Source organism: Anomalospiza imberbis, chromosome 2 (assembly GCF_031753505.1).
Source record: "Anomalospiza imberbis isolate Cuckoo-Finch-1a 21T00152 chromosome 2, ASM3175350v1, whole genome shotgun sequence".
Lineage (NCBI taxonomy): Eukaryota > Metazoa > Chordata > Aves > Passeriformes > Viduidae > Anomalospiza > Anomalospiza imberbis.
Window position 1 is genome coordinate 7617764 of NC_089682.1, and position 21061 is coordinate 7638824.

Consider the following 21061-nt stretch of genomic DNA (forward strand, 5'->3'; position numbering starts at 1 on the left):
TATTTGAGTGCAATAGTGACATTTGTCTGAACTAATTTTAATCTTTTCATCTGTAACTTCCAGGATTCTCTAAGCGTCATAGATAAGAGAAAATCATGAGCTTTTGTGGAATTTCACAGTATTGTAATGGAGGTTGTTTGTATCTAGTGATGCCAAACTGGAAATAAACCTAGTTTATGTAAAACAGACAAACTGAAACAGCTCACAATTCTGTTAGTCTTGTCGTTGTCCATTATCCTTTCAGGTTAGGATGGAAAGAAGGAATGGCTTTCTCACCTCTATTCCCCCCCCCATTTGCATATTGCATCTGAATAAGGTCCACTTAAAATTTAATAATGATGATGTCAGTTCCATATTACATAAGGCTTCTAAGAGTATAGCCTTTCTAAAGGGGCAGGGTAAGAGAATATGTCTTTAATAAAGGAAAATACAGAACTTGGTGATATTCTTTACACCAGTCTATAGTGGGAACCATTAACTTTACATTTAATGGGCAGCAAGGACAAAGGCTATGTTCTGTGTAAATACTACACTTGAATGCACGAAGCAAAACCTTGTTGAGAAGCAAGGGCATTGTGGCATAGTGAGGAGGAGGAGGATGGTTATTCATGGCTGGTTTCTCTGTTGCAGGGGTCCGTTCAGCGTCGTGCGGCGATGCATCAACAGGGAGACGGGGCAGCAGTTCGCTGTGAAGATCGTCGATGTAGCAAAATTCACTTCAAGTCCTGGATTAAGCACAGAAGGTAAGAATTAATAATTAAGCAAACTCCCACCAGACAGGTTTTTTTGATTTGTCAGCCTGTGTTTGCCTTCTTTATGATACTTTCTCTTTTATGTTTTCTAGAAGTTTTAAAGGAAGGCTGTATATCTCAAAATTAGCTTAGTGCTTGCATTACTAATCTTTAGTAGTTTGTAATACATATTTTCAGTCATGATCATAAATATTAGAAAGATATGTCTAAACCATTTCTATTTCTGTTTGGATTTTTTTGTCTTAAGAATGTGAATTTTGTAAAGAAAAAGATGGTTCTGTGTCAAAAAGGCATACACAGGAATTAAACCAAGAACATATGGGTTTTGTTTTCACTAGTCTAGATTACGAAGTAATTTGCTATAAACAGGTGAAGACATGCTATTAAAGTGCAAAATAATATAAAAATATATCTTTCATGTAGTCAGGATTACAGACAATGCTGCAGAACTGCTACAGTGCAAGTAATTTGCTATAAATGGATGAAGACTTGCTATTAAAGTGCAAAATTATATAAAAATATATTTTTCATGTAGTCAGGATTACAGGCAATGCTGCAGAACTGCTACAGCGTAAACACAAGGCTGTAGCTCTCAAACATTTCCTATTTTAGGGTAAAACAATCTATGTTTTACAAGTTGAATACACAACTTGTGTGTGCATAAAGTTCTTCTTTAACCCTACCAACTCAGTGACACTTGCTGTGTTCTCTGTGTCCTGTGTATTTTTTCTAGAGACCATATTCTTTTGTATAGTAATGTTTTTGGGGAGTTCCACTGATGCCATTGAAGTCCTTGTGAACCCAGCTTCAGCAAAAAGGGTCCATGACTTCTGTTGGTATTTATAACAAACAGTATCTTGAGCCTTAATGACTAGCTTGATTTATAAGGTAAATCACAGGTCTTGCCAGATATTTCCATTTAATAATGTCATTGCTGTTTCTTTTTTTGAGTCCTATAACAAAATATAAGCCAATTTTTCTACAATATTCAGCTTCTGATTAGCTCCATCATGGTTTTGGCAAGTTATACCAAAACCATTGCGTTCTGAGCTACTGAATGTTTATTAAAATAATTTGATACCTTTTAAATAAGTTGTGTCCATATTCTTTTATTTCTAAGCCTCATTTGAACTGCTGATGATAGGACACATTTCTACCTTTGGTGGAATATTACCCTCCTGGCTCCATGACAGTAAAACCCAACCTTTTGGGGCCATGAAGAATTTCTGAAAGGGAAAATTCATAGGCAAAAGAGAAGGGACTCATCGGGAGGAAAAGAAAAGCCAACAGTAATAATAGATTAACTGAAAAAAGGATAAATGTGAATGGTTTGCAATTTCTGCCTGGGTCTAAAGAATAGGCTTGGGAGTGTATTAAGAAGTCTGGGTTTTTTTCCAATTCCACTTTTGTTGTATTGTTGTAATTTTAATTCAAGATAGCAGATCATTGAGGTACGATCATAAACATTTTGTGGGGTTAGTGGTGCTTTGTTTGGTTTTGTGGTTTTGGATTGTTGTTTGGGTTTCTTTGTTGTTTTGAGGTTGGGTTTTTTAAAGATTCTGAATTGTTATACCTTAGATTTGTAATATTAAGACACAAAGACACATAAATGTGTGAGTGTGGAACAAGTTCTTAGTTCAACATAAGAATGTGAATTTTCACAAACCCTTTCCATCTTCTGTGCTCTGTTTTTCATTTGGCTTGTTTTTTAGTTGGCTGGTATTTTTGCACCTCTACTCTATCTAGGTTCTAGGGGGGTTTTAAAGATTTTTTGTTTGTTTGTTTGTTTCTGATGTGGCATTCCTTAAGCATGTTGGTGGGCAGCCACCATGGTGGTATTGGTATAAAGTAAATATACCTGTGAAGAAGCTGTGTTTGTAAACTGTGTTGAAGTGTGAGCTGTAATGAAGTGATAAGATTAACCCTTGGACATACTCTTTACCTTGAATTTTGACCTCTGCAAGTTCAATTTGCTCTTGAAGGTTATTTTTGCACAACTCTCCACCTCCAGTCTTTCTTTGAGGCACAGAAGTGGGAGAACAGGATATTCTGCATGTGAGGGAGCTGATGACAATTCCTTCCATTAATTCACATACATCTAGAGTGCTTAGAGCTAAAGGTCCCAATATGCTTCCACACTTTCAGAAAAAATCTAAAAACTTTGTTCTTGAGTGCTTTTGCATAAATACCCCTGTAGGGTGATGTGTTCCTGGGTAGGAACTTCATTTTTGTTTGTCAGCAGTGTACTCTTGTGGCAAAGGCAGCCAACTGCAGAGCAGAGCATTGCAGAGGTGCAGCCAGCAAGGCAAAGGAAGTGATTGTTCCCTCTGTTCATCCCTTGTGGGGCCGCACCTGGAGCACTGTGTGCAGTCTGGTTTCTCCGGTACAAGAAAAGCAATGGTTGCTGGCAGGAGTCCAGCAGAGATGGACTGAGTTGGTCAAGCCTTAATAAGAGAAGCTGAGATGAGATTTGATGCTGTCTTCAATTACTTCATAAAAGGATATAGAGCAGATGGAGCCACACTCTTGATTTGGGCACACAGTGAAATGACAAAAGGCCATGTGGACAAATTGCAACATGAAGAAATGCCAATTAGAGACAAAGAAAAGAAAAATCTGCCCTTGATTGCACAGAGCGTTCGTGGAGAACATCCTCAGAGATGATCAGAAGTGGATTGCATGAGGCTCCGAGCTGCCAGGTCTGTTTTGACCTGCTTGGAGCAAGAGTTTGGACTAGATCACCTCCAGAGGGTCCTTCCAACCTAGATGATCCTGTGGTGTTTGTAGCAGCGTGTAATCTGTGGGCCAATATAGTTGCAATACTATATAGGGGGAAAATTTAGGCATAGCATTACTGTGCTAAAAAGGGATAATTTTAAACTGGTTTTGATACAATTTTTAAAACCAGTTTTGATTGCTTTAATCTGTGAGACAGCTGGGCACTGAATATGTTTTAAAGGGACTGTTTTCTGAACAATTAATTTAGAAAGATACATACTGGTGTCTTATAATAATGGTATCTCCTTACCAGGGAAACAGAAACAAGCTGAAATGCTTCTCTAGGCTGATGTGTTGCCAGTTGGTGTTATTGTGAGCATTTGTGGCATATGATGGAGAAGCCACTAGCTCATAAGACAAACTTTTATCAGGTATGGTGTTCTTTCCATAAGGCTGCTCAATACTCATAGCATGTGTAGACACAGACATCTCAAGTGATTTTTGTGTCTCGCTGCATCTCTGCAGTGGTTTGATAATAGCAGGGAAAATTAATGCAATGTAACAATGCCTGACAGCTAGCAAATCTAATCTAGGCTAAATTCTATTGGATTTATATATTAGTATTCATGGTCTTGCATATTGTGTATCATCAATCTCTGTAGTGTTGTAATTCAGCCATATTAATGAAGAATATTGACACCTTGTCACTGCTCAAGTGGCTGCGTGATCTGCTGGATTAATGTTGGATATTTTACATGTTGACATATTCTACAACACAGAATCATATCACAGAGATAGAAAAAATCAAAAATAATAAAATGTGAAGGTTGAATATTTTTAGACATAAGAGTCTCTTTTTTACTGTTGAGAGAATCCATGTGGAAGAGTACTTGATGCTCTCAGAAGCCAGTAGTAGTAAACTCACTGAGGTCTAAAAAAATATATCAGTGTAAATAAACTAATTTTCAAGTACAGCTCTTAGTTGCTATACTCAGAACTTCTGGTATAGAAAACTGTGAGGAGCATGTTCCTTATTTCTGAGTTTGTTACAGCTCACATCTTAGTTTGACTGTCCATTTCCTCTGCTGCTCTCTTCACATCCCATGCATTTTCTCTTGTGTTTTTTCTCTGCACAGCTTGCATGTCTGATTTTTAGTTACCTGCTCTAACACCAAATATCTCTGAAGTGCAGTCACCATTTCTCAGGAACAGAATGATGATCAGTCCTTACTACTTAGAAGCCAATACACATTATTTATCTGCCTTTTCTTAAATCCAGATTGCTTTCTTGTAACATGCTGAGTGTTTTTTAAAGCAATTTTAAAGGGCAGTGTTTTGTGCTTACAGCACATTCAGGTTGTTTTTCAGAATTTAATTCAACATATATTAGATTCTCTTACCTGTAGTTCATTTCTATAGAAATGTCCTCACAAAGAAAGTGGTTACCAGTTCTTCTCCAGCCTTCTAATAGTCTACACCTTATTTATTAGATTGATGTGTGTGGTTGATATACAGGTTTGTATGCGTTCAGGCCACTGGGAAGCTGAATGAATAAGCTGATAAGGAAGGATTGAGGTTTCCTTCAGAACCCAAACTGGTTCTTCTGGAAGCAGGCTGTGAAGACAGTCTGCAGAATGCTTTTGTCTGTGACAAAGAGCAAAATTGTAGCCAAGAAAGCAGTGTTTTAAATACACTTCTTGGACTACTTCTAGCACAGAGAGGGGCAAGTTAATTGAATCGAAACTGACCTTGCTATGGATCATCCACTTTAGCAGAAGAATTCCAAAATTATTTAATGAGGAATTGGAATGAAAACTGGGAGGGTTTTGTGGTGTTTTAGCTCTTGTCTTGTGGGGGTTTTTTTCCCCACAAAGGGGCCCACAGATCTTATCCCTGACTAACTTTCAGATTGTGAGAGATTTTTCTTAAAGACGAGACCTTACTTTTGTTCTGCTTATTTCATTAAACAGCTTGCCCTTGTCGGTTTTCATATTTTTATTTATTTAATTTATTTAGACTTTCATTTTTTAGAATCATTTTGTCAGGGCAATGTTTTTAAAAGGCTTTATTTAATTCAGAGTGAAGTTGCATGACAGTCTCTTTAACTTTTGGTACTGGCAGGCTGTAGTGAATCATAAGTTATTTTTCACAAAAGTATCTGTAAGATTCTGCACTTCCCTCCCTGCGTGTTTTCAAGGGTTTCAGAAAAAATGTACTGTCAGCATTAAGCTCATCTCTTTTGAGTAAAAAATACTACAAATCTGTATGTCATCATATTTCATGATACTGTGCCATATATAGACTGGATTTGAAGAAAGAACGAGTGACTCATTGCCTTTGATTTGGAAATACCAGCTAATCTGGAATTTCTGGTCAGTTCTATGTTGTACCATATTTCACAGATCCAAGGGCAGTGCCTTCCTTCTGTGTGACATTATTGGGCTCACACCTGAACTATTGTGCCCAGTTTGGGGCTTCATAATTTGAGCTGGAAAGGTCCCTGCAAAGGACAAGATAATCTGGACCCTGCAGGACATGATGGGCAAAGAGAGGTTGAAGGGTTTGGGTTTGTTTGGTGTGGTTAAGAGGAGACTGCGAGGGTGTTATAATGTGGTCTTCAACTACTTGAACAACTACAAAAATGTCAGAGCAGAGCTGTCCTTGAGTGGAAGCTGCTGCAACACAGGGAAATGGCCAGGAATTGCTGCCTGCAAGGCTCAGGTTCAGGTTGGACCTGGTTTTCAAGAGTTTGCTCAATGAAATCACACCAGTCCTGACCCAGTGTGTGCAGTAATCTCACGTTGAGTGGGGGTTGGACCCAATGTCAATCAAAAGTTATTTCCCACCAGCTTTTCTATGATTTAATGAAAGCAGGAGGAAGGCACCTTTTTAAGTTTCATTTCATTGAAGGCAGAAAATATGAGGATATTTCAGAGAGTGAAAAGCTCTGTACCAGCTTGACTTTGCTTTTGAATTACCATTTCAACCCTATGAGAAGCCATAATCCAAGTATTTAGTGACTGTAGTGGTGCAGGTATAACTGTTACACAGGAGTTTTCTTGAAGATTCATCTCGTGTGTGTGTCTCAGTGGTGAAGAGTTTGAGGCATCTTTTTACGGACCATAAAAATCATATGGTATTAGTGACACCTCTGTTTATAAGAAAATGCACAAATGTGGAATTTTGAAAATAAACTCGCTGAAATCTCGATGGTTTAAAACTAGTCTGACTGTCATGGAGTTTATGTTGCTGGTACTTAAAATATCACTAAAGTTTCTGTATGTGCTGTGCAAACAATAAAGCAAGTTGGGGTAAAGAGGTAGGAAAAATTTGAATTCACCATGTACCTGTGGTAATATAAAATCAAATATAGAAAATAATGCTTTTTAGGATTTTTTTTTTTAAGAATGTCTGGGTCATGATGGAAGAGACCTGTAGTAATTTATGCCTCTCAGGAGGACTTGAAGATTGATACTTGAAGTCACTTTTGATGTTTGTAATTTCAAGAGTCTGCCTTTCTGGGGAATGCATTGTTCCTATCTCAGTTCTCCTTCTTCCACAAAGGGGTAGAACTGGTCCTGTTTTGGTACAGGGCACGTTACTTGAGCCTTTCTGAGGGGTTTGCTTCTTCTAACTAAATTAAGGATTTGAGGTTTCTTCTTTGTTTTTCTGGAGAAGCTGTCAGCTGGTTTGGTTATAAATATAGTTCTTTCTATGAGGAGTACAGATTTCATAAATATAATAGCTTTATTTGTTTATTATTTATTTTATTATTATCTATTTATTTTCATAAATATAATTGCTTTAATAGCTTTGCTGTAACTTTCATAACAAAGTGTCATTTGAATTAAATACTTCCATGCAGAAATGTAACATAAGAGATGGAAGCAGACTTTTACCCCAGCAGACACTTCTGTAAGTTGGCAGCACGTTAACCACAGAACAGATCTATATAATGGATCACAGGAATGCATGTACACTTAACAAGGATTTCTTTCTAAGGACTCATTTTATCCTTGCTACTGGAAGTCAATTCACTGCAGAAATGGTGCCCATGGTTTTCTGGTTGTAAATACAGAATTCAGTCTTGGGGCTACATTCCAATTTTTTTTTTTTTTTAATTGTAAAATACAGCATTTTATGTTAGGGAACTTCTCTTTTATTTTTTTTTTTTAGTATTTCCTGCCATGTGCCCAGAGATACAGGCTTCCAGGAGTGGGATACTAAGTGTCACTGACCAAATTATCATTGTTTTGACCTCGTTTGGAGTCACACAGGAAAATTTCATTCATCCCAAGAAGCAAATATGATGTTCTGTAGGGAAATGCGGCCTATTATCCAGATCATAAGCAAAGAGTTAGAGAGATCAACTATATGGTACTACCTTACTTCAAGAACATAAAATTTCTGGAAATACTTGATACAAGCATATTAACAGCAGAGTTCATGAAATGTTTTTCTTTTCCATCTTCAGCAGGGAATGCATAGCTTGGGAATTTATTACACCCACTTAAAGCATAAAAGCATATTTACCTAATTTTTTATGCACTGTTGCTTCAGTAGAAGAAAAATAATCAAGTCTTTATGTGTTGCAAGCAATTAGTTCTTTATTTCTTCTAATCAGTCTCCAGAAAAAGGACAGCTCTGTTTGCTGTGTGACTTCAGCCCCTTGCCTTGCACACGTATCTGATTTTCTGGGTTTAGTACAGCACTGAACACACAGTGGCTCTGCAGGAGTGCGCCTCTTCCTCCCTGTCTTTCAGTCTTTCATCCTTGGCTGTGTGCTGGCTCTGACAGCTTTGTTCCTCTGCTCATGGTGTCACTGTGGTGCCAACATTGTGAAAAATGACTGTTGTGTCCAGTGGCTAAAACCACTGAGGCCTTGTTGCCAGATGTTTATGTAACATTATCAGGAAGCTGCTTTTGAGAAAGGTGTCGTGCAGCTGAGCAGCAAGTGCAGGCAACATTTCCCATCTTTATAAATAAAAATGGTACACTTTACAGGTTTCAAAATGCAATTACATCAAGTGTATTTAACTGCCATTTCAATAAATATTCATTCTGAGAATAACTTATTAGAGTGCTAGTTTAAAAATTGCTGTATCTTGGAATTCTTAGAACACAGATGATAATAGAAATGATTATGTAATTAGCACTGAACAGAATTTATGCAGCAGATAATAGATAATTTAACTGTTATTTTTGTTACATAACTGAGTATTCAGTTGGCCTAGTTTGGGGTTTTTTAAGTAATCATAATTGATTAAAAAGTGCTCCTATAGTAATATCTCTGTACTTTTTTTTCTCACTTTATGTGAGAGGCACTAGAACAGGTTACCAGGGAAATTTTGGATGCCTCATCCCTACAAGTGTTCAAGGCCAGGTTTGATGGGACTATGAGCAACCTGGTCTAGTGGGAGGTGTCTCTGCCGATGGCAGGGGGTTTGGAACTACATGGTCTTTAAGGTCCTTTCCAACCCAAACTATGCTATGATTCTATATCACACTTTCAAATATGTGAAATAAGAAAATATGTTCACATTTGTAAACAAGAAAATAAGACCAGTGCTAAGAAATATTATTATGAAAACTTCCTTTAAACTTCGTGTCATTTAACTCGGTGAAATAAGGTTTGCCACTTAAAAGTTAATTCTTCTTTGTACATGTAATATAGGGCTTAGGACCATTTGATTAAAATAATTACTGAAATAACTAGTGAATCTGTTCAGGTAGTGTATAATGTTGAACCATTTATCAAGGAAATAAACATAAATTATACTCATTTTGATCATTTCAAGTGTTACGGGGTATTTGCTAATTCAGGAAAACTTTAGTGAAAACATACATCACCTCAACTGGACAAAACTGGTTGGTCCTTGAAACCTGTTGTTTGAATCCCATTTGTTCCCAGGAGCTCACAACCATTTAGAATGCAGGTTTCACTGAAAATTAAACTTTAAAATACTTTAAATTCTTAGTAGATTTGGCAGAAACATTTTCAGATAGTGCTTGTGATCCAGCATGAATCACAGAAGTGAAAAGGTATGCTGCAGTTAATACCAGTTATTCCAAACAGGATGATGCCTGTGGGTGCTCTGAATAGCTTACAAAAGTCTTGGAGATAGCTGTCCTAGGTTTGTTCTGTGGGGTTTGCCAGTGGTAAGCCTGTCATTGAAATGCTCATCCCAGCCAGCTACAGGTGCATCCTCAGTCAGGCACTCTGAATGTGACTCTGCTTTGCATATCATATCTTCCAAACCATAGTGTGAAAGATTATAGCTGAGCAGGATTCTAAAGAGCCTAATCCTTGCTCTACCCAGAAATAAAATATCACAGGCACACTTCGCTGGTATTCAAAAAATACTTTAAAATCTTGTACTATTTCAGCCTTGTCTGTCTCTTTACTGAATATTTAGTTGGATGCACAGGACAGTTTGAGAGTATGATGACTTACATATTTGCATTTGGTATTTAAATATGTGAAGTGTGCAGCAAAAGAGATGTCTGAGAACTCAGTGTTGTGTCAGTCTGAAACAGGCCTGAAGCGCCTGAGGATAATGAATTGTTAAAGTGTGTTTACACAGATGTGCACCCAGAAGTGCTGACAGAGCTTAGAGATATCACTGTGAGAGGACATTCAGGATAATCTCTGAGTAAACAAGGTGGCTGGGAGAGGTGCCCAAGGACTGGAGGAGAGCAGATGACTCTCCTGTGCTGGTCCTGGTGGGCACCAAGGTGAGCAGGAGCCAGCCGTGAGCCCCTGTGGTCAAGAGGAGCCAGTGGTATCCTGGGCTGCCTTAGGCAAAGTGTTGGCAGCAGGTGGGGAGAGGTGGTCCTGCCCTCTCCTCAGCACTCCTGAGACCACACCTGCACTGCTGGCTCCAGTTCTGGGATCATCCCAGGATGGGAGGAACATGGAGGTACCAGAGAGAGCCCGGCAAAGGGCTGGCACTAGGATGAAGGGACTGGAACGTCTCTTCTGTGAGGAAAAGCTGGGAGGGCTGTTTAAGCCTGGAGAAGGAAAGGTTCAGGAGGGATTTGTTGATGGGTACAACTTCATGAAGGAAAGGCACAAAGAGGACAGAACCAGGCTCTTCTCAGTGGTGCCCAGTGACAGGACCGAGGCAGTGGCACAAACAAACACAGGAGGTTCTGCCTCAGCCGGGAAACACTTTTTAAGCTGTGAGAGTGACCAAGCACTGGCACTGGTTGTCATGGGGAGCTGCGGATTGTTGGAGATATTCCAAAGCTGCCTGGACACTGTCCTGGGCAATGGGGTCTTGGTGGCCCTGCTTGAGCAGAGGGGTTGGACCAGATGACCTCCACAGGTCCCTTCAGCCATTCTGTGATTCCACTTCGTAACTTTGCTGGGTTGGCTCTCCTCTGAGGACCTGGCAGCAGCTCAGCAGGGCAGTTTTGGGCTCTCCCCTGCCCTGCATGCCATTGTTTCTGCTCCTTTGTGGGTGTGCAGATGAGGTTTTATCACATAACCTAATGTTTTCTTTTCTAAAACCCTGGTTTAGTTACAGCATCCTTAAGTGTTTGAGACAGAATTTGAGTAAAACAAATTTGTTTGAAAAAGAAATTTAGGTTGGAGGGGTAAGGAAGGATATTCCTGCTCCAGCTATCCTAGAGCAGTAAACAATGCTTGGAGCTTTTACCAATACAATAAGCCAAATGACAAAGGTGTATTTCTTCACCCTTTTTGCAAAGCAAAGTCTTAATTAAATTTATTTTTAAAAATTTGGATGTACACTTTTTAAAAGATTTATTTTATAAACACTCTCAAGACTTCATTCTTACACATTGTCGTCTTTATTTTCTGCAGAATTCATGAGGTATGTCCAACTCCTGTTCTGAAAAATTAAAATGCTTTTCAAAACACTTTTGTCTCTGTACACACTCTCTACTCGTCTAACAAATCCTGATTCTTGCCAGTAGTCCAGAAATAGGCTCTAGCTGTGCTGCTGGAATTCAGGCTGGTTACAAACACAGGGAAGGAAGATAATAAGCATCAGCTGTATTTTCAAATATTTTCTGTTTGGATGTGCTAGCATGTATTCTGTTCTGGTTTGTGCAATCAACAAAATTCAAAATTCATTGCAGCTGAGCTGCAGTTTCTCTTAATTCATTGATCAAAAGAGAACATTTTTTGACTCTTAAATACTGGGGTTTGTTGTTTTGTGAATCTAAAAATATATGTCACTGTGGTATGATAAATAATGATCCTTGTGCAATAGCACTGTTAGAATGACAAACCTGTATCCTGCCATAGTCGTAGGACATGGGTAAAACCCCTGTCTTTTGGTTGTGTGGATTTTGTCTGGGACAGTTTCAATCCTTTGCAGATCTTGCCTAAAATATTTATTTTATTTATACATTTTATAAAATTGGTGGTTTCTGATCCACAGATTCCTATTCGTTTGTAGAATCCAGAGTTTTCTGCTAAGTTTGGTAGCTACATCACAATCTTGGGAAATTTTCCCTTTAGACAGCAACAAAGCTTCCTCTTACAGCTATTCTACACTCACTGGTGTTTTAAAGGGATTGGAGATGAACGTGGTATTGAGGTATAGGCAATGGAAATTTGCAAAAGTAAAGATGTGTTAGCAAATCTTAATGGACCCCTCTAAATAATCAATTGGGAGTGAGAATTACAGAGTTTAAAAGGGGGGGCATATTTTTGATCTGTAGTGTATATATGTCTGTATATTCATAATAAAATGAGCACAAGTAGCTTAATCCTCCTATGATCCAGCTGTTCTTCCAGCTGAAAAAATTAAGCATGTTAAAAATGGTGAAGCTGAAGACCAGTGACAAAGTGCCACAATCTGTACTGCAGTTGTAGAAACTGCACACTGATCTCCATGGAAATTTTCATTCTAACATCTGCATCAGCAAATACTTATGAGTAATACATGAAATATGTAGAAGCTGAGAGATCTCCATAGTATGTCATTCTATATGAGAGCGTTTAGTCCAGCTGTTCACAGTACCAAGCAATGGCTCTTTCCCAGGGTAAGAGTTGCTTCAGAAGGGGGAAAAAAGAATAGATTTCTAATAATTTTGAGTAAAGAAAATCTTTGGGAACAGACAAATATTAAGAGAAACAATTAGGTCTACTTGATATGAAGGTGGATGGAAATAATTGTGTTTGGAAGCTATCTTGTAAAAGTATATCTTGGCTATCATGCACAGTAGAATACTGAAGCTTTATAGCTGCTCAGTCAAGAAAAGCATAAAAATTTAAATAAGTCTAAGACCTGAAAGTCCTGAGGAGATCTGTGAACTTGTTTCTTAAAGACTTTCTACATTTTATCTGATGTTCGAGTTCTACCATCCCTACCATGAGTTTTCTTCCAGTATATTGCTTGTTTTAATGGAGTGAAAGAAGTTAGGTACAAGCAATAAATTATTGTCTATACAGTTACATTCTAGGTAAAAATCCACTTAATAAAACTTGGAATTAACATATATTAATTAAATTTTATCTTTAATACTGCATTGAATTTTTTTTTGGTTTTGTGTTTTAAAACTACTGCATGTATAAGCAGTAACTTTGGGAAAGAGACCTGTGTGTTACAGCTCTGTGTCTTACTGAGCACTTTCTGGCATGGCATTTTCCAGCTACAAGCCATTTATTTTAATGATGACATTTACCAGGGACAGGCTCTCACGCTGAATATATTGCATGTGTTTGATTTCCTAATATGAATCCAACCAACAAATACACACAGTGACAGTGAGTAAATTGGCAATGCAAGTAAAATCACTGTGATCTATGGTTGGTTTACTTAAAATCTATGACACAGATTTTCATGGGATGTTGTTTTTTTAAGATCACTTTATATGAGTAAGATTTATGGTGTGTTTCTTGGTTGGGGGAGGGGGTTTGTTCTATGTATTTCTTTTGCCTACAATATTCAGTGGTCAGGTTTTTTTCTATTTTTTGAAGTTGCTGTAGAAGGAAAATCCCAATTGCAAAAGAGGCTGGTGCTAAAAAATCATGTTTTGTTGTTTCAGAGTGTCTTGGCATTTGTTAAGGCAGTTAAATGAGAACTTAATTTTAATACTTTAAATAACTAAAAAATTACAGATATAATCTAAGTTCCACTGAAAGCTCCTAGCACAGTCAGCAGTCTAAGCCACAAGCTTCTTGATTTCCTTTAGAAAGTTGGATTTTAAAAACATAGTTTTATCTACTGTGACAGAACCAGTTACTGTAGATTTCTTAATGTCTGTCACTTTTAACGTTGCCTGTAATATAGTGACAATTTACAGTTACAGGTCTTACTGAAAATATTGCCTTAGTTTATAGCATTATGAGTAGTGAAAATGACTTATGAAATACTACTTTGCCTGAGCAAAGTAGATTTTTTTTTTCCTTTGCCAAATCAAATTAGGATTTGAATCCAAGTTGCTGCCACAAAAATGTTTGTTACAATATGTATATGTTACACATCTCTTCAGGTCTGTACAGGTTATCATTGCTGTATCCTTTTGTGTCCTCATCGTTCTCTTTGAAAAGCTGTTCCAAACTGGAGCCTGTGTTTCCAGGCTGGAAAAGGGGGGCTGACAGGTTTGCAAAGAAGCTTTTCAACTCTGATGTTGTAGTTCTACAAGAGCCAATCTAGTGCTGCAGGCTGAGAGGGCACCCACTATCTCCACCTCTTAATAGCTTCTCTGATAGAGGGGAAAGCCAGAAAAGGAACTAGGCTTCCCTGGAAATGGAGGATGGTAACATCTAGGACTATTAGATGCCACTTACCATCTGTGCAGTGTGTGGGTGAGTATCAGTGCTTTGCATCCTCCCCTTCCCCCTCAGGAGGACTGAACAGATCCTGGCTGCTGAAGGGGAAGGCACAGCCCTATTTCTTCATTCCACCTTCCTTACTCTGCACTCTGGTGGTTTCATTTGGGTTTGATTTATTTTAATTCAAGTTGAGGGGAAAAGTGAATAGAGGACTTGCACCCTAAGTCTCCTAGTCTTTACTGTCTTGTTGATTGGCTTGCTTCCTTTTTTAAATGCACCTTATTTAGAAACCTGTTAGGGTTGAAGAGGAATTATCCTGTTAAGGGGAAGGCACAAGTTTGAGTTTATTCAGTTGAGAATTTTGATATTCTCTTTAGGAGAAGATAATTCTGTGTGCTGTATGTTATTCTGAAATCTGAGATTAACTGGTCTGAGATGGTCTGAAAACAGAAGAGATTTTCACAGATTTTCACCAGTGACTTTGTTTAAGACAGAAATGCAGTCTGGGGTTGGAGTAGGAACTCTAGGAGTATGTATTGTAAATAGCCATGGTTGATACCTCAGTTCTTTCCTAAATAGCTCACAGGCATGTTCGGGGGGGATTTTTTTGCCTTAAACTACAAGCACCCTAGTTGGAGAAAGTGCATGGACAAGGTAACACAATGGAGGGAGAGGAGAAAGCCTCAAATCTTATCAAAGCTGCAACAAATAGTAGCTTATCTGTGTTCCTGTCTACTTGGTAGGACTGGTCAGCAAAGAAATACCAATTAAAGATTTGAAAATATGCACCTCATTCTAGAAGCGGTCTGGGCTACCAGGCCTTTTGCCACCAATTTCCTTGTTCTGGTCATGTCCTGTTTAGTTGGTGTGGTCTGTCTGTGTGATTAACTCCTCTTACTCTGGATTACTGAAGGTATTTTTTCAGCTCCTTTTGTGTCATCATCCTCTTTTCCCCCCATCACATACCCAAATGAAGAGTTTACTAATTTGAAGGAAATTCCAATCAATTTAATTAATTGTCAATTAACAGACTTTTAATTACTGATTCTGGTATTGAAAGAAATACATACAAGCTTAGGCAAAACATCCCTCCCCCTCCCTGGTCTCCATCCCAGTGGCCACAGGTTGGCTTTTTCACTCCCGTGTGAAGACTTGGTCATTTGCTGATGCAGGGCATTGTTCTGTTCATTGCTTATCCTTCTGTGTTTTATAACACAGTCGAATCTTCTGCCTTGGTCCTGTTGTTTTTAGTAACTACTGAGGAATTATGGGCTGTACAGTAACAATCAAAGCTATTCGCAGCTTCAGGGCAGGTTAATCTGTGTTGCAAATGCTGGTCTGAGGAGTCAGGGCACTTACATGTGCCAAAATCTTTGAAAGAAAATAATATTTTAATATCTGTTCTGGAAGGGTTTTTCTTTTTATAAAAATAATTCACATTTTGAAGTCTTTTTCTGTCTTCCATGGAGTAATAACAACTGCAAGAAAAATTGGTTTCTTTAATGTTACAAACCCAGACAGGGAGAGAAAGTCTTTTTATAAAATTGTGTCTCTTCTGCGTCAGCATTTAGACAATAAGTTGTAGAACAGAGCTTTAGAGCTGGTCATGCTGTGGTGACAGTTTGTTTGCTGATAGGAAGGCAGGTTCATATCCTGAATGATATCAAATCTGTATCCTCATGTGGCATTGCAGTAACTTGATTCCCCCTTGCTCTCAGCACTACACTTGACTGTCATTTTGCCTCTTGCAAACTGATGGCTGGATTTGCACCACATCCTCTGAAGAATGTTGTGTCAGGTGAAGAGGATTCTGCAGTCCTTTGTTTTGCTGAATTTGCAATTACTCTTCTGAGTAACCAGCCTTGGACCTTCAGTATCTGTATATGCTTTGTTGCCTCAGATTGAATCTGTGTTTGTGATTGTTCTGGTTTGTCTGCTGGCCCAAAACAGAAATCAGTTACAATTGGTCTGGTTCTGAGGTTGCTTGTAATGAGTAGGAACTCATAAATGTGGAGGCACTGGCTTTGCTGAGATAAGGCAAATTGCAGGATTTGCTTCATATGTCTTTGAGGATTCTGCCATCCTGTGTCAGTCGGTACAGAGCTTCTAAGTTTTGCATCGCCCCACCCTTGCTCCACTTAAGTTTTGTAGGTGAATAGTTGTGCACTTGTACATAGTTTTGTTTTGCCCTTCTTGTAGTTAATGAGGAGAAGGTAAGAGTTCCTTACCTCTCTGAGTGAACCAGATTCTGGCTTTGTGTCCCTACAGATTGAACTTTCCACTGCAGTTGTCTGAGACTCTGAGAGCTTAAGGAATCTTGTTCTTTCATAGTTGGATGGAGCCTGTCTGGCAGCAGACACTCTTGCTGTGTTAGTAGTAAGTTAATTGATGTCACTTTGACATTTGCACATAGGAAAAGTTAAACCAAATGAAGAAGGGCCCAATTCCTGATTAGGTTTAGAGACTTTTAAGGACTGCAGTGATGTAACCCTAATTTTCTTTGCAATGCGGTATGTGTTATTACTTGTTTGTGTAAATGGAGATCATGGTAGCTGTTGGTTTTCTGAAGTGCTCTGGGAGGGACAGAGGGGCAGTTTTGTTTGTGTTCCTAAATTACTGAGGTGTAAATTGTCATTTCCATCTGGTCTGGAGGCTTTTGCACAAAGGCTGGCCCAGAAAGGTGTTCTGAGATCTGGTAGCTGGCTTTGGTGGCATCCTCTCCACCTGACCTGTTTCCAAGGAGGACTGTGTGTTTCAGGGCTCAGGACTCAGGAAAGCTTGTTTAAACAAGCCAGCTCTGTTCTGGGCCTTGCCTGAGCCTCCTGTCTGGGCAGGGCTCTGGTGGATCCTGTTGCAACTCCATGGCTCCCTTAGATCTTGAAAGATGATAGAAAGTCAATGGTTTCTACCCTTTCATCTGATGCTATCCTAATGAGTTATTTCAGTGTCCAAGTCCATTCTCCACCAGATTTTACCCATTCAAAGAGTGATCAAACTTCAACTCAAAGATTAGTTGTTGCTGAAGGTTTTGTAACTTGTAGTATCATTTGAGTACATTGAACATGTGTTATAGTAGTGAGGAATATCTGTATACTAGAAAAAGAAGAAAATTATTTAACTTTTAAATTTAAAAAATTGAAGCTTTTGTAAATTTTCTTACAAGGTTGGGAGTTTTTCATGCTAGCTAATTATACTATATGTAAATAATAGATTTGTATCTCAAAATCCTTTTCCAAACCGGAGATGATGAATCAGATTTCATGACTACTAGCAGGCTACTAGTGTTATGTAATTTTTATCATGGGGACCTCAGCAGTTTTTTGAAGGTAAATTTGCAGTAATAAAACAACAAAACAAAGAAAATACTCTATGGAAGAAACGGTTGCTACATTTGTGCAGTATTTACATTTTTACTTCCATTTTTACTTTCATTAACATCCATTGTAGCTGTCCTCAAAGTTTTATTTGGTACATGTGTTTTTGCAAAAACTCTTAAAAATGGATTATGGCAGATGTGTTGTTTGCTTTGATTCCAGTATTCATTGCTGACAGCACACAGCACTTTTGTGTCTATGATTATTCTTAAGTTGGCACAAGTATCACTTGAATAATATTGCTTGTGGTAACAAAAGGCTTAAATGGATTCCAGTTTCATGATTTGATGTGGCATTTGGGAAACAAAAAGGAGAGAAAAGCCAGTTAAATTTAATAAATTTTCAAGAATGCAGAGAAGTTCAAAGCTTTAGGCTCAAGTTCAATGCTGAAGGTCCAGAAATGTGTTGAGCTTTAATAATTATTTTTTCAGCATAAGAATGTTATGATGCAGTTAGGCTGTTTTTAAATCCTACTTTCCTAGGAATTATGAATAAGGCTAACCAAACTGACTGTAATATGTGATGTGTGTGTATATATATATATATATGTGTGTGTGTGTATATACGTGTATATATATATATATATATATATATATATGTATGTATGTATGTATGTATATAAATTGTATTAATTTCTCTGTGCTCTGAGGCCATTTTATTTCCTTAAGTAGTTGTCCATGACTGAAGATTTGTGGAGCAGGATGATTTAAGCAGCCAAGTCTTAATTCTCTATGGTGAATGGAGACTGAGGTGTACTGTAGCTAACAAGAAAAAATATGTGCAATAATACAGCTATTGTTAGAAAGCATTTGGATGTGCAAAACATTTGCAGTGTGTTTTTATTATCTGTTAAGATTTGTGAGCTCTACCATAGCACCAGTCCAGAAGTGACCCTTTTGGACAGTGTCAGCCCCATTTTCTTGGCACTCCATTTCAGGGGCTGTTCATTGGCATTTTCACAGCTTGTGTTTAGCTGGGCTAGTAAATCCTCAAGAATCAGGGTTCCTGTGACTTTGAGGTGATCCTAAGTGGTGCTAACTCCAGTCCATCATGGTTTATTAATCCAGGTTTTGACTGGCAGAGACTTTTCTGTATCATTGTGCCCTGAAGCAGCAGAACTGCTATGCATATACTGCATTTAAGCTCATAAATTCTGCTAGGACCTGAGCTGACTTTTAATTCTGTTGCAGATGCATACACAACCTGCATAAACAGCTCATGGGTTTGCAAATTTGAGGTTTTATGTCAAAGTAGCAGGTGCATAATTCATCTCCTTTCTGAATGGAATGTTCTACCCCTCCCTGCCTTGGTTTCTTGTTTTCCTGCTGCAGCGTTCTGGAGAATGAGAACAGGTTGTGCAGCCTGAGACACACTGGACAGGTTGCTTCACCAAAAGAGATTTGTGAGGGGAGGGAGGTCAGGCTCCAAATGTTTGCTTCTTCCTTCAGGAAGGGTGGGGAGAACACCTTGTGCAACTCCCTGTGCTTCAGATTATTTTCAGAATCCGGACAAGGCTGCGTTAAGCCTGAGAGTCGTGCGTTGTCGTGTTAAGGGATAGTTTTAATTTTTGTTGTGCAGACAGGAAAGGTGCTCTAAAAAGTCTGTGGAATGGGTCAGGGCCCTCTTTAACTCAGATGACTGATGTGTCACGTTTTACATTTCCATGTACCCTATCGTGTCAGTGATATTCTTTATCCTTGACAGGCATTTAACTTGTGAGGAAAGGAAATGTGGGTTTATTTTAACAAAAGAACCCTCCTAAGAGTTTCTTACAGTGCTCTTGTAAAGCTATTTTGCAGAGAGGATACAGATTATTATCAGGTATTTTACTTCTGTGGACTTCTGAAATACAGTTGTGGATATAAATTTTCATAATTTCTTATATATACAGGCTTATTGTTGCTCTTGCACTTTAGAGCAAGAAAAACAAGCAGAATTTATAAATGTTTGTTCTTAGTCTAATGGATCATCATTTCAGATTTGGGCACCCATGAAAGAAATTTAAATAAATTTGAGTCAAACCTTGTAGCACCTGAGAAAGGCTCATTCAATTTGAAAGAGTTTATATGCAAGTACCTAAACAATCTTTGCTCTGTCTAGCAGGAGGAGCAGTCCATTATTCCCAGCTGGCTACTACAAAGCTTTATCTCTCCATGTCAGTCCCTCAAAATACCCTGTGACAGTGAAGGAAATTGTCTATTGCAATGTGATTCTTGCTGTTGGCATCACACGAAAGTTCAGAGGCAGCGGGAAACTCTCTCAAAAATTAGGTTAAAAGCCGTGCAGGTGTACCGTTTGCAAGTCCCATCTCCTACTTTGATACAGTTTCCAAGTCCACAGATTTTTTAGCTGATCAAACTGTTTCTAACTCAACTTTTGCGAAGTACCAACTTTAGATGGTTTTTTGCTTATCACCAGATAATAAAGAAGGGATATGAAATATTATTTGCTTAATGGTTGGCTAGATTAAAGAAGAAAAACTCTTCCTGACTGTATTGGTGAAGAGAAATTGTCCTTTAAATAACATGAGAAGTGTGTGAATATTATGAAAGAAAATATTTCTCTGATGACCTGTAATTGTGCTGGGACTCGATTACTAGGCAAAGTTGTGTCTGGATCGGTTCTTTATGGGGGTATGTTACCTCTGTCAGTTTAATCTGTTTTCGAAAGGAAAGCAGAAGTGACAGTTTGTAAAGATTTGTGGTATTTTCAGCCTGTAGTAAAATCCGAGAAAAGTCAGGCAAGTTAAAACCTTATTCCTTGAGCTGTGACCTCAATGTTGCTAGAAACAGGTTTGAGCTCAGTTGCACTGCCTTTGTCATTAACATCTGATTTCTGTGGAATGAAAGGAGAGGGGTGTGTTTTAAGAACATTGGTTTCAGAGGCCTGGAGCAGTATTGCAACTGCACAAGCAGAAAAGGGACAATGTGCTTCTTAAAAGCATTACATACTTGGTATGCAGAAGTACTTTTTGGATATTTGGTAAGTAGCAGCAAGTCTAGTTAAAACTATGTTGGTTTGTTGGTGTGGAATCCTGAAAGTGCTGCTAAAAAGTTCATTCTGTAGGGAATTTTTTTAATGACTGAACTAAGACATGCACAGCAGTTTTACAAAACTTGCTTTATAACGTGTCAGTTAACAAAGAAAACAAAAAAAAGTCTATGTTAATAATTGCAAAGAGAAGCATGTGCAGAAGTGGAACAAACCAAAATTAAGTTTTCTTCCATCCTGGGTTATTACTGGCTGAGAAGAAATTTCTGGTTCGGGACATTGTTCTGTCACTGAACCAGAAAACAGGTTTTGCTAAGGTAGTTGTTCTCCAGCATTCAGATACCATTCCACTACACAATTTCCAAGTAGAACAGAATTGGCATCATTCTTATATTTGCTAGGTAGTTGTCTATTAGGGTGCATTGTAGGTGCTGTTTGTGCTGAGTTCCATGTGCTGTGCAGGGACTTCCAGA

The 21061-nt window shown here is 38.3% G+C and overlaps 1 protein-coding gene across 10 annotated transcripts in view; it reads left to right on the plus strand.

Moving 5' to 3' along the window:
- CASK (calcium/calmodulin dependent serine protein kinase) overlaps positions 1–21061 on the plus strand; it is a 186304-nt gene that overhangs the window by 47399 nt on the left and 117844 nt on the right. For all 10 annotated transcript variants that reach the window (XM_068179712.1, XM_068179717.1, XM_068179719.1 and 7 more), the window contains exon 2: positions 631–743. In XM_068179712.1, coding sequence (XP_068035813.1) covers positions 631–743 — 113 coding nt within the window. The remainder of the gene's footprint in view (positions 1–630; positions 744–21061) is intronic.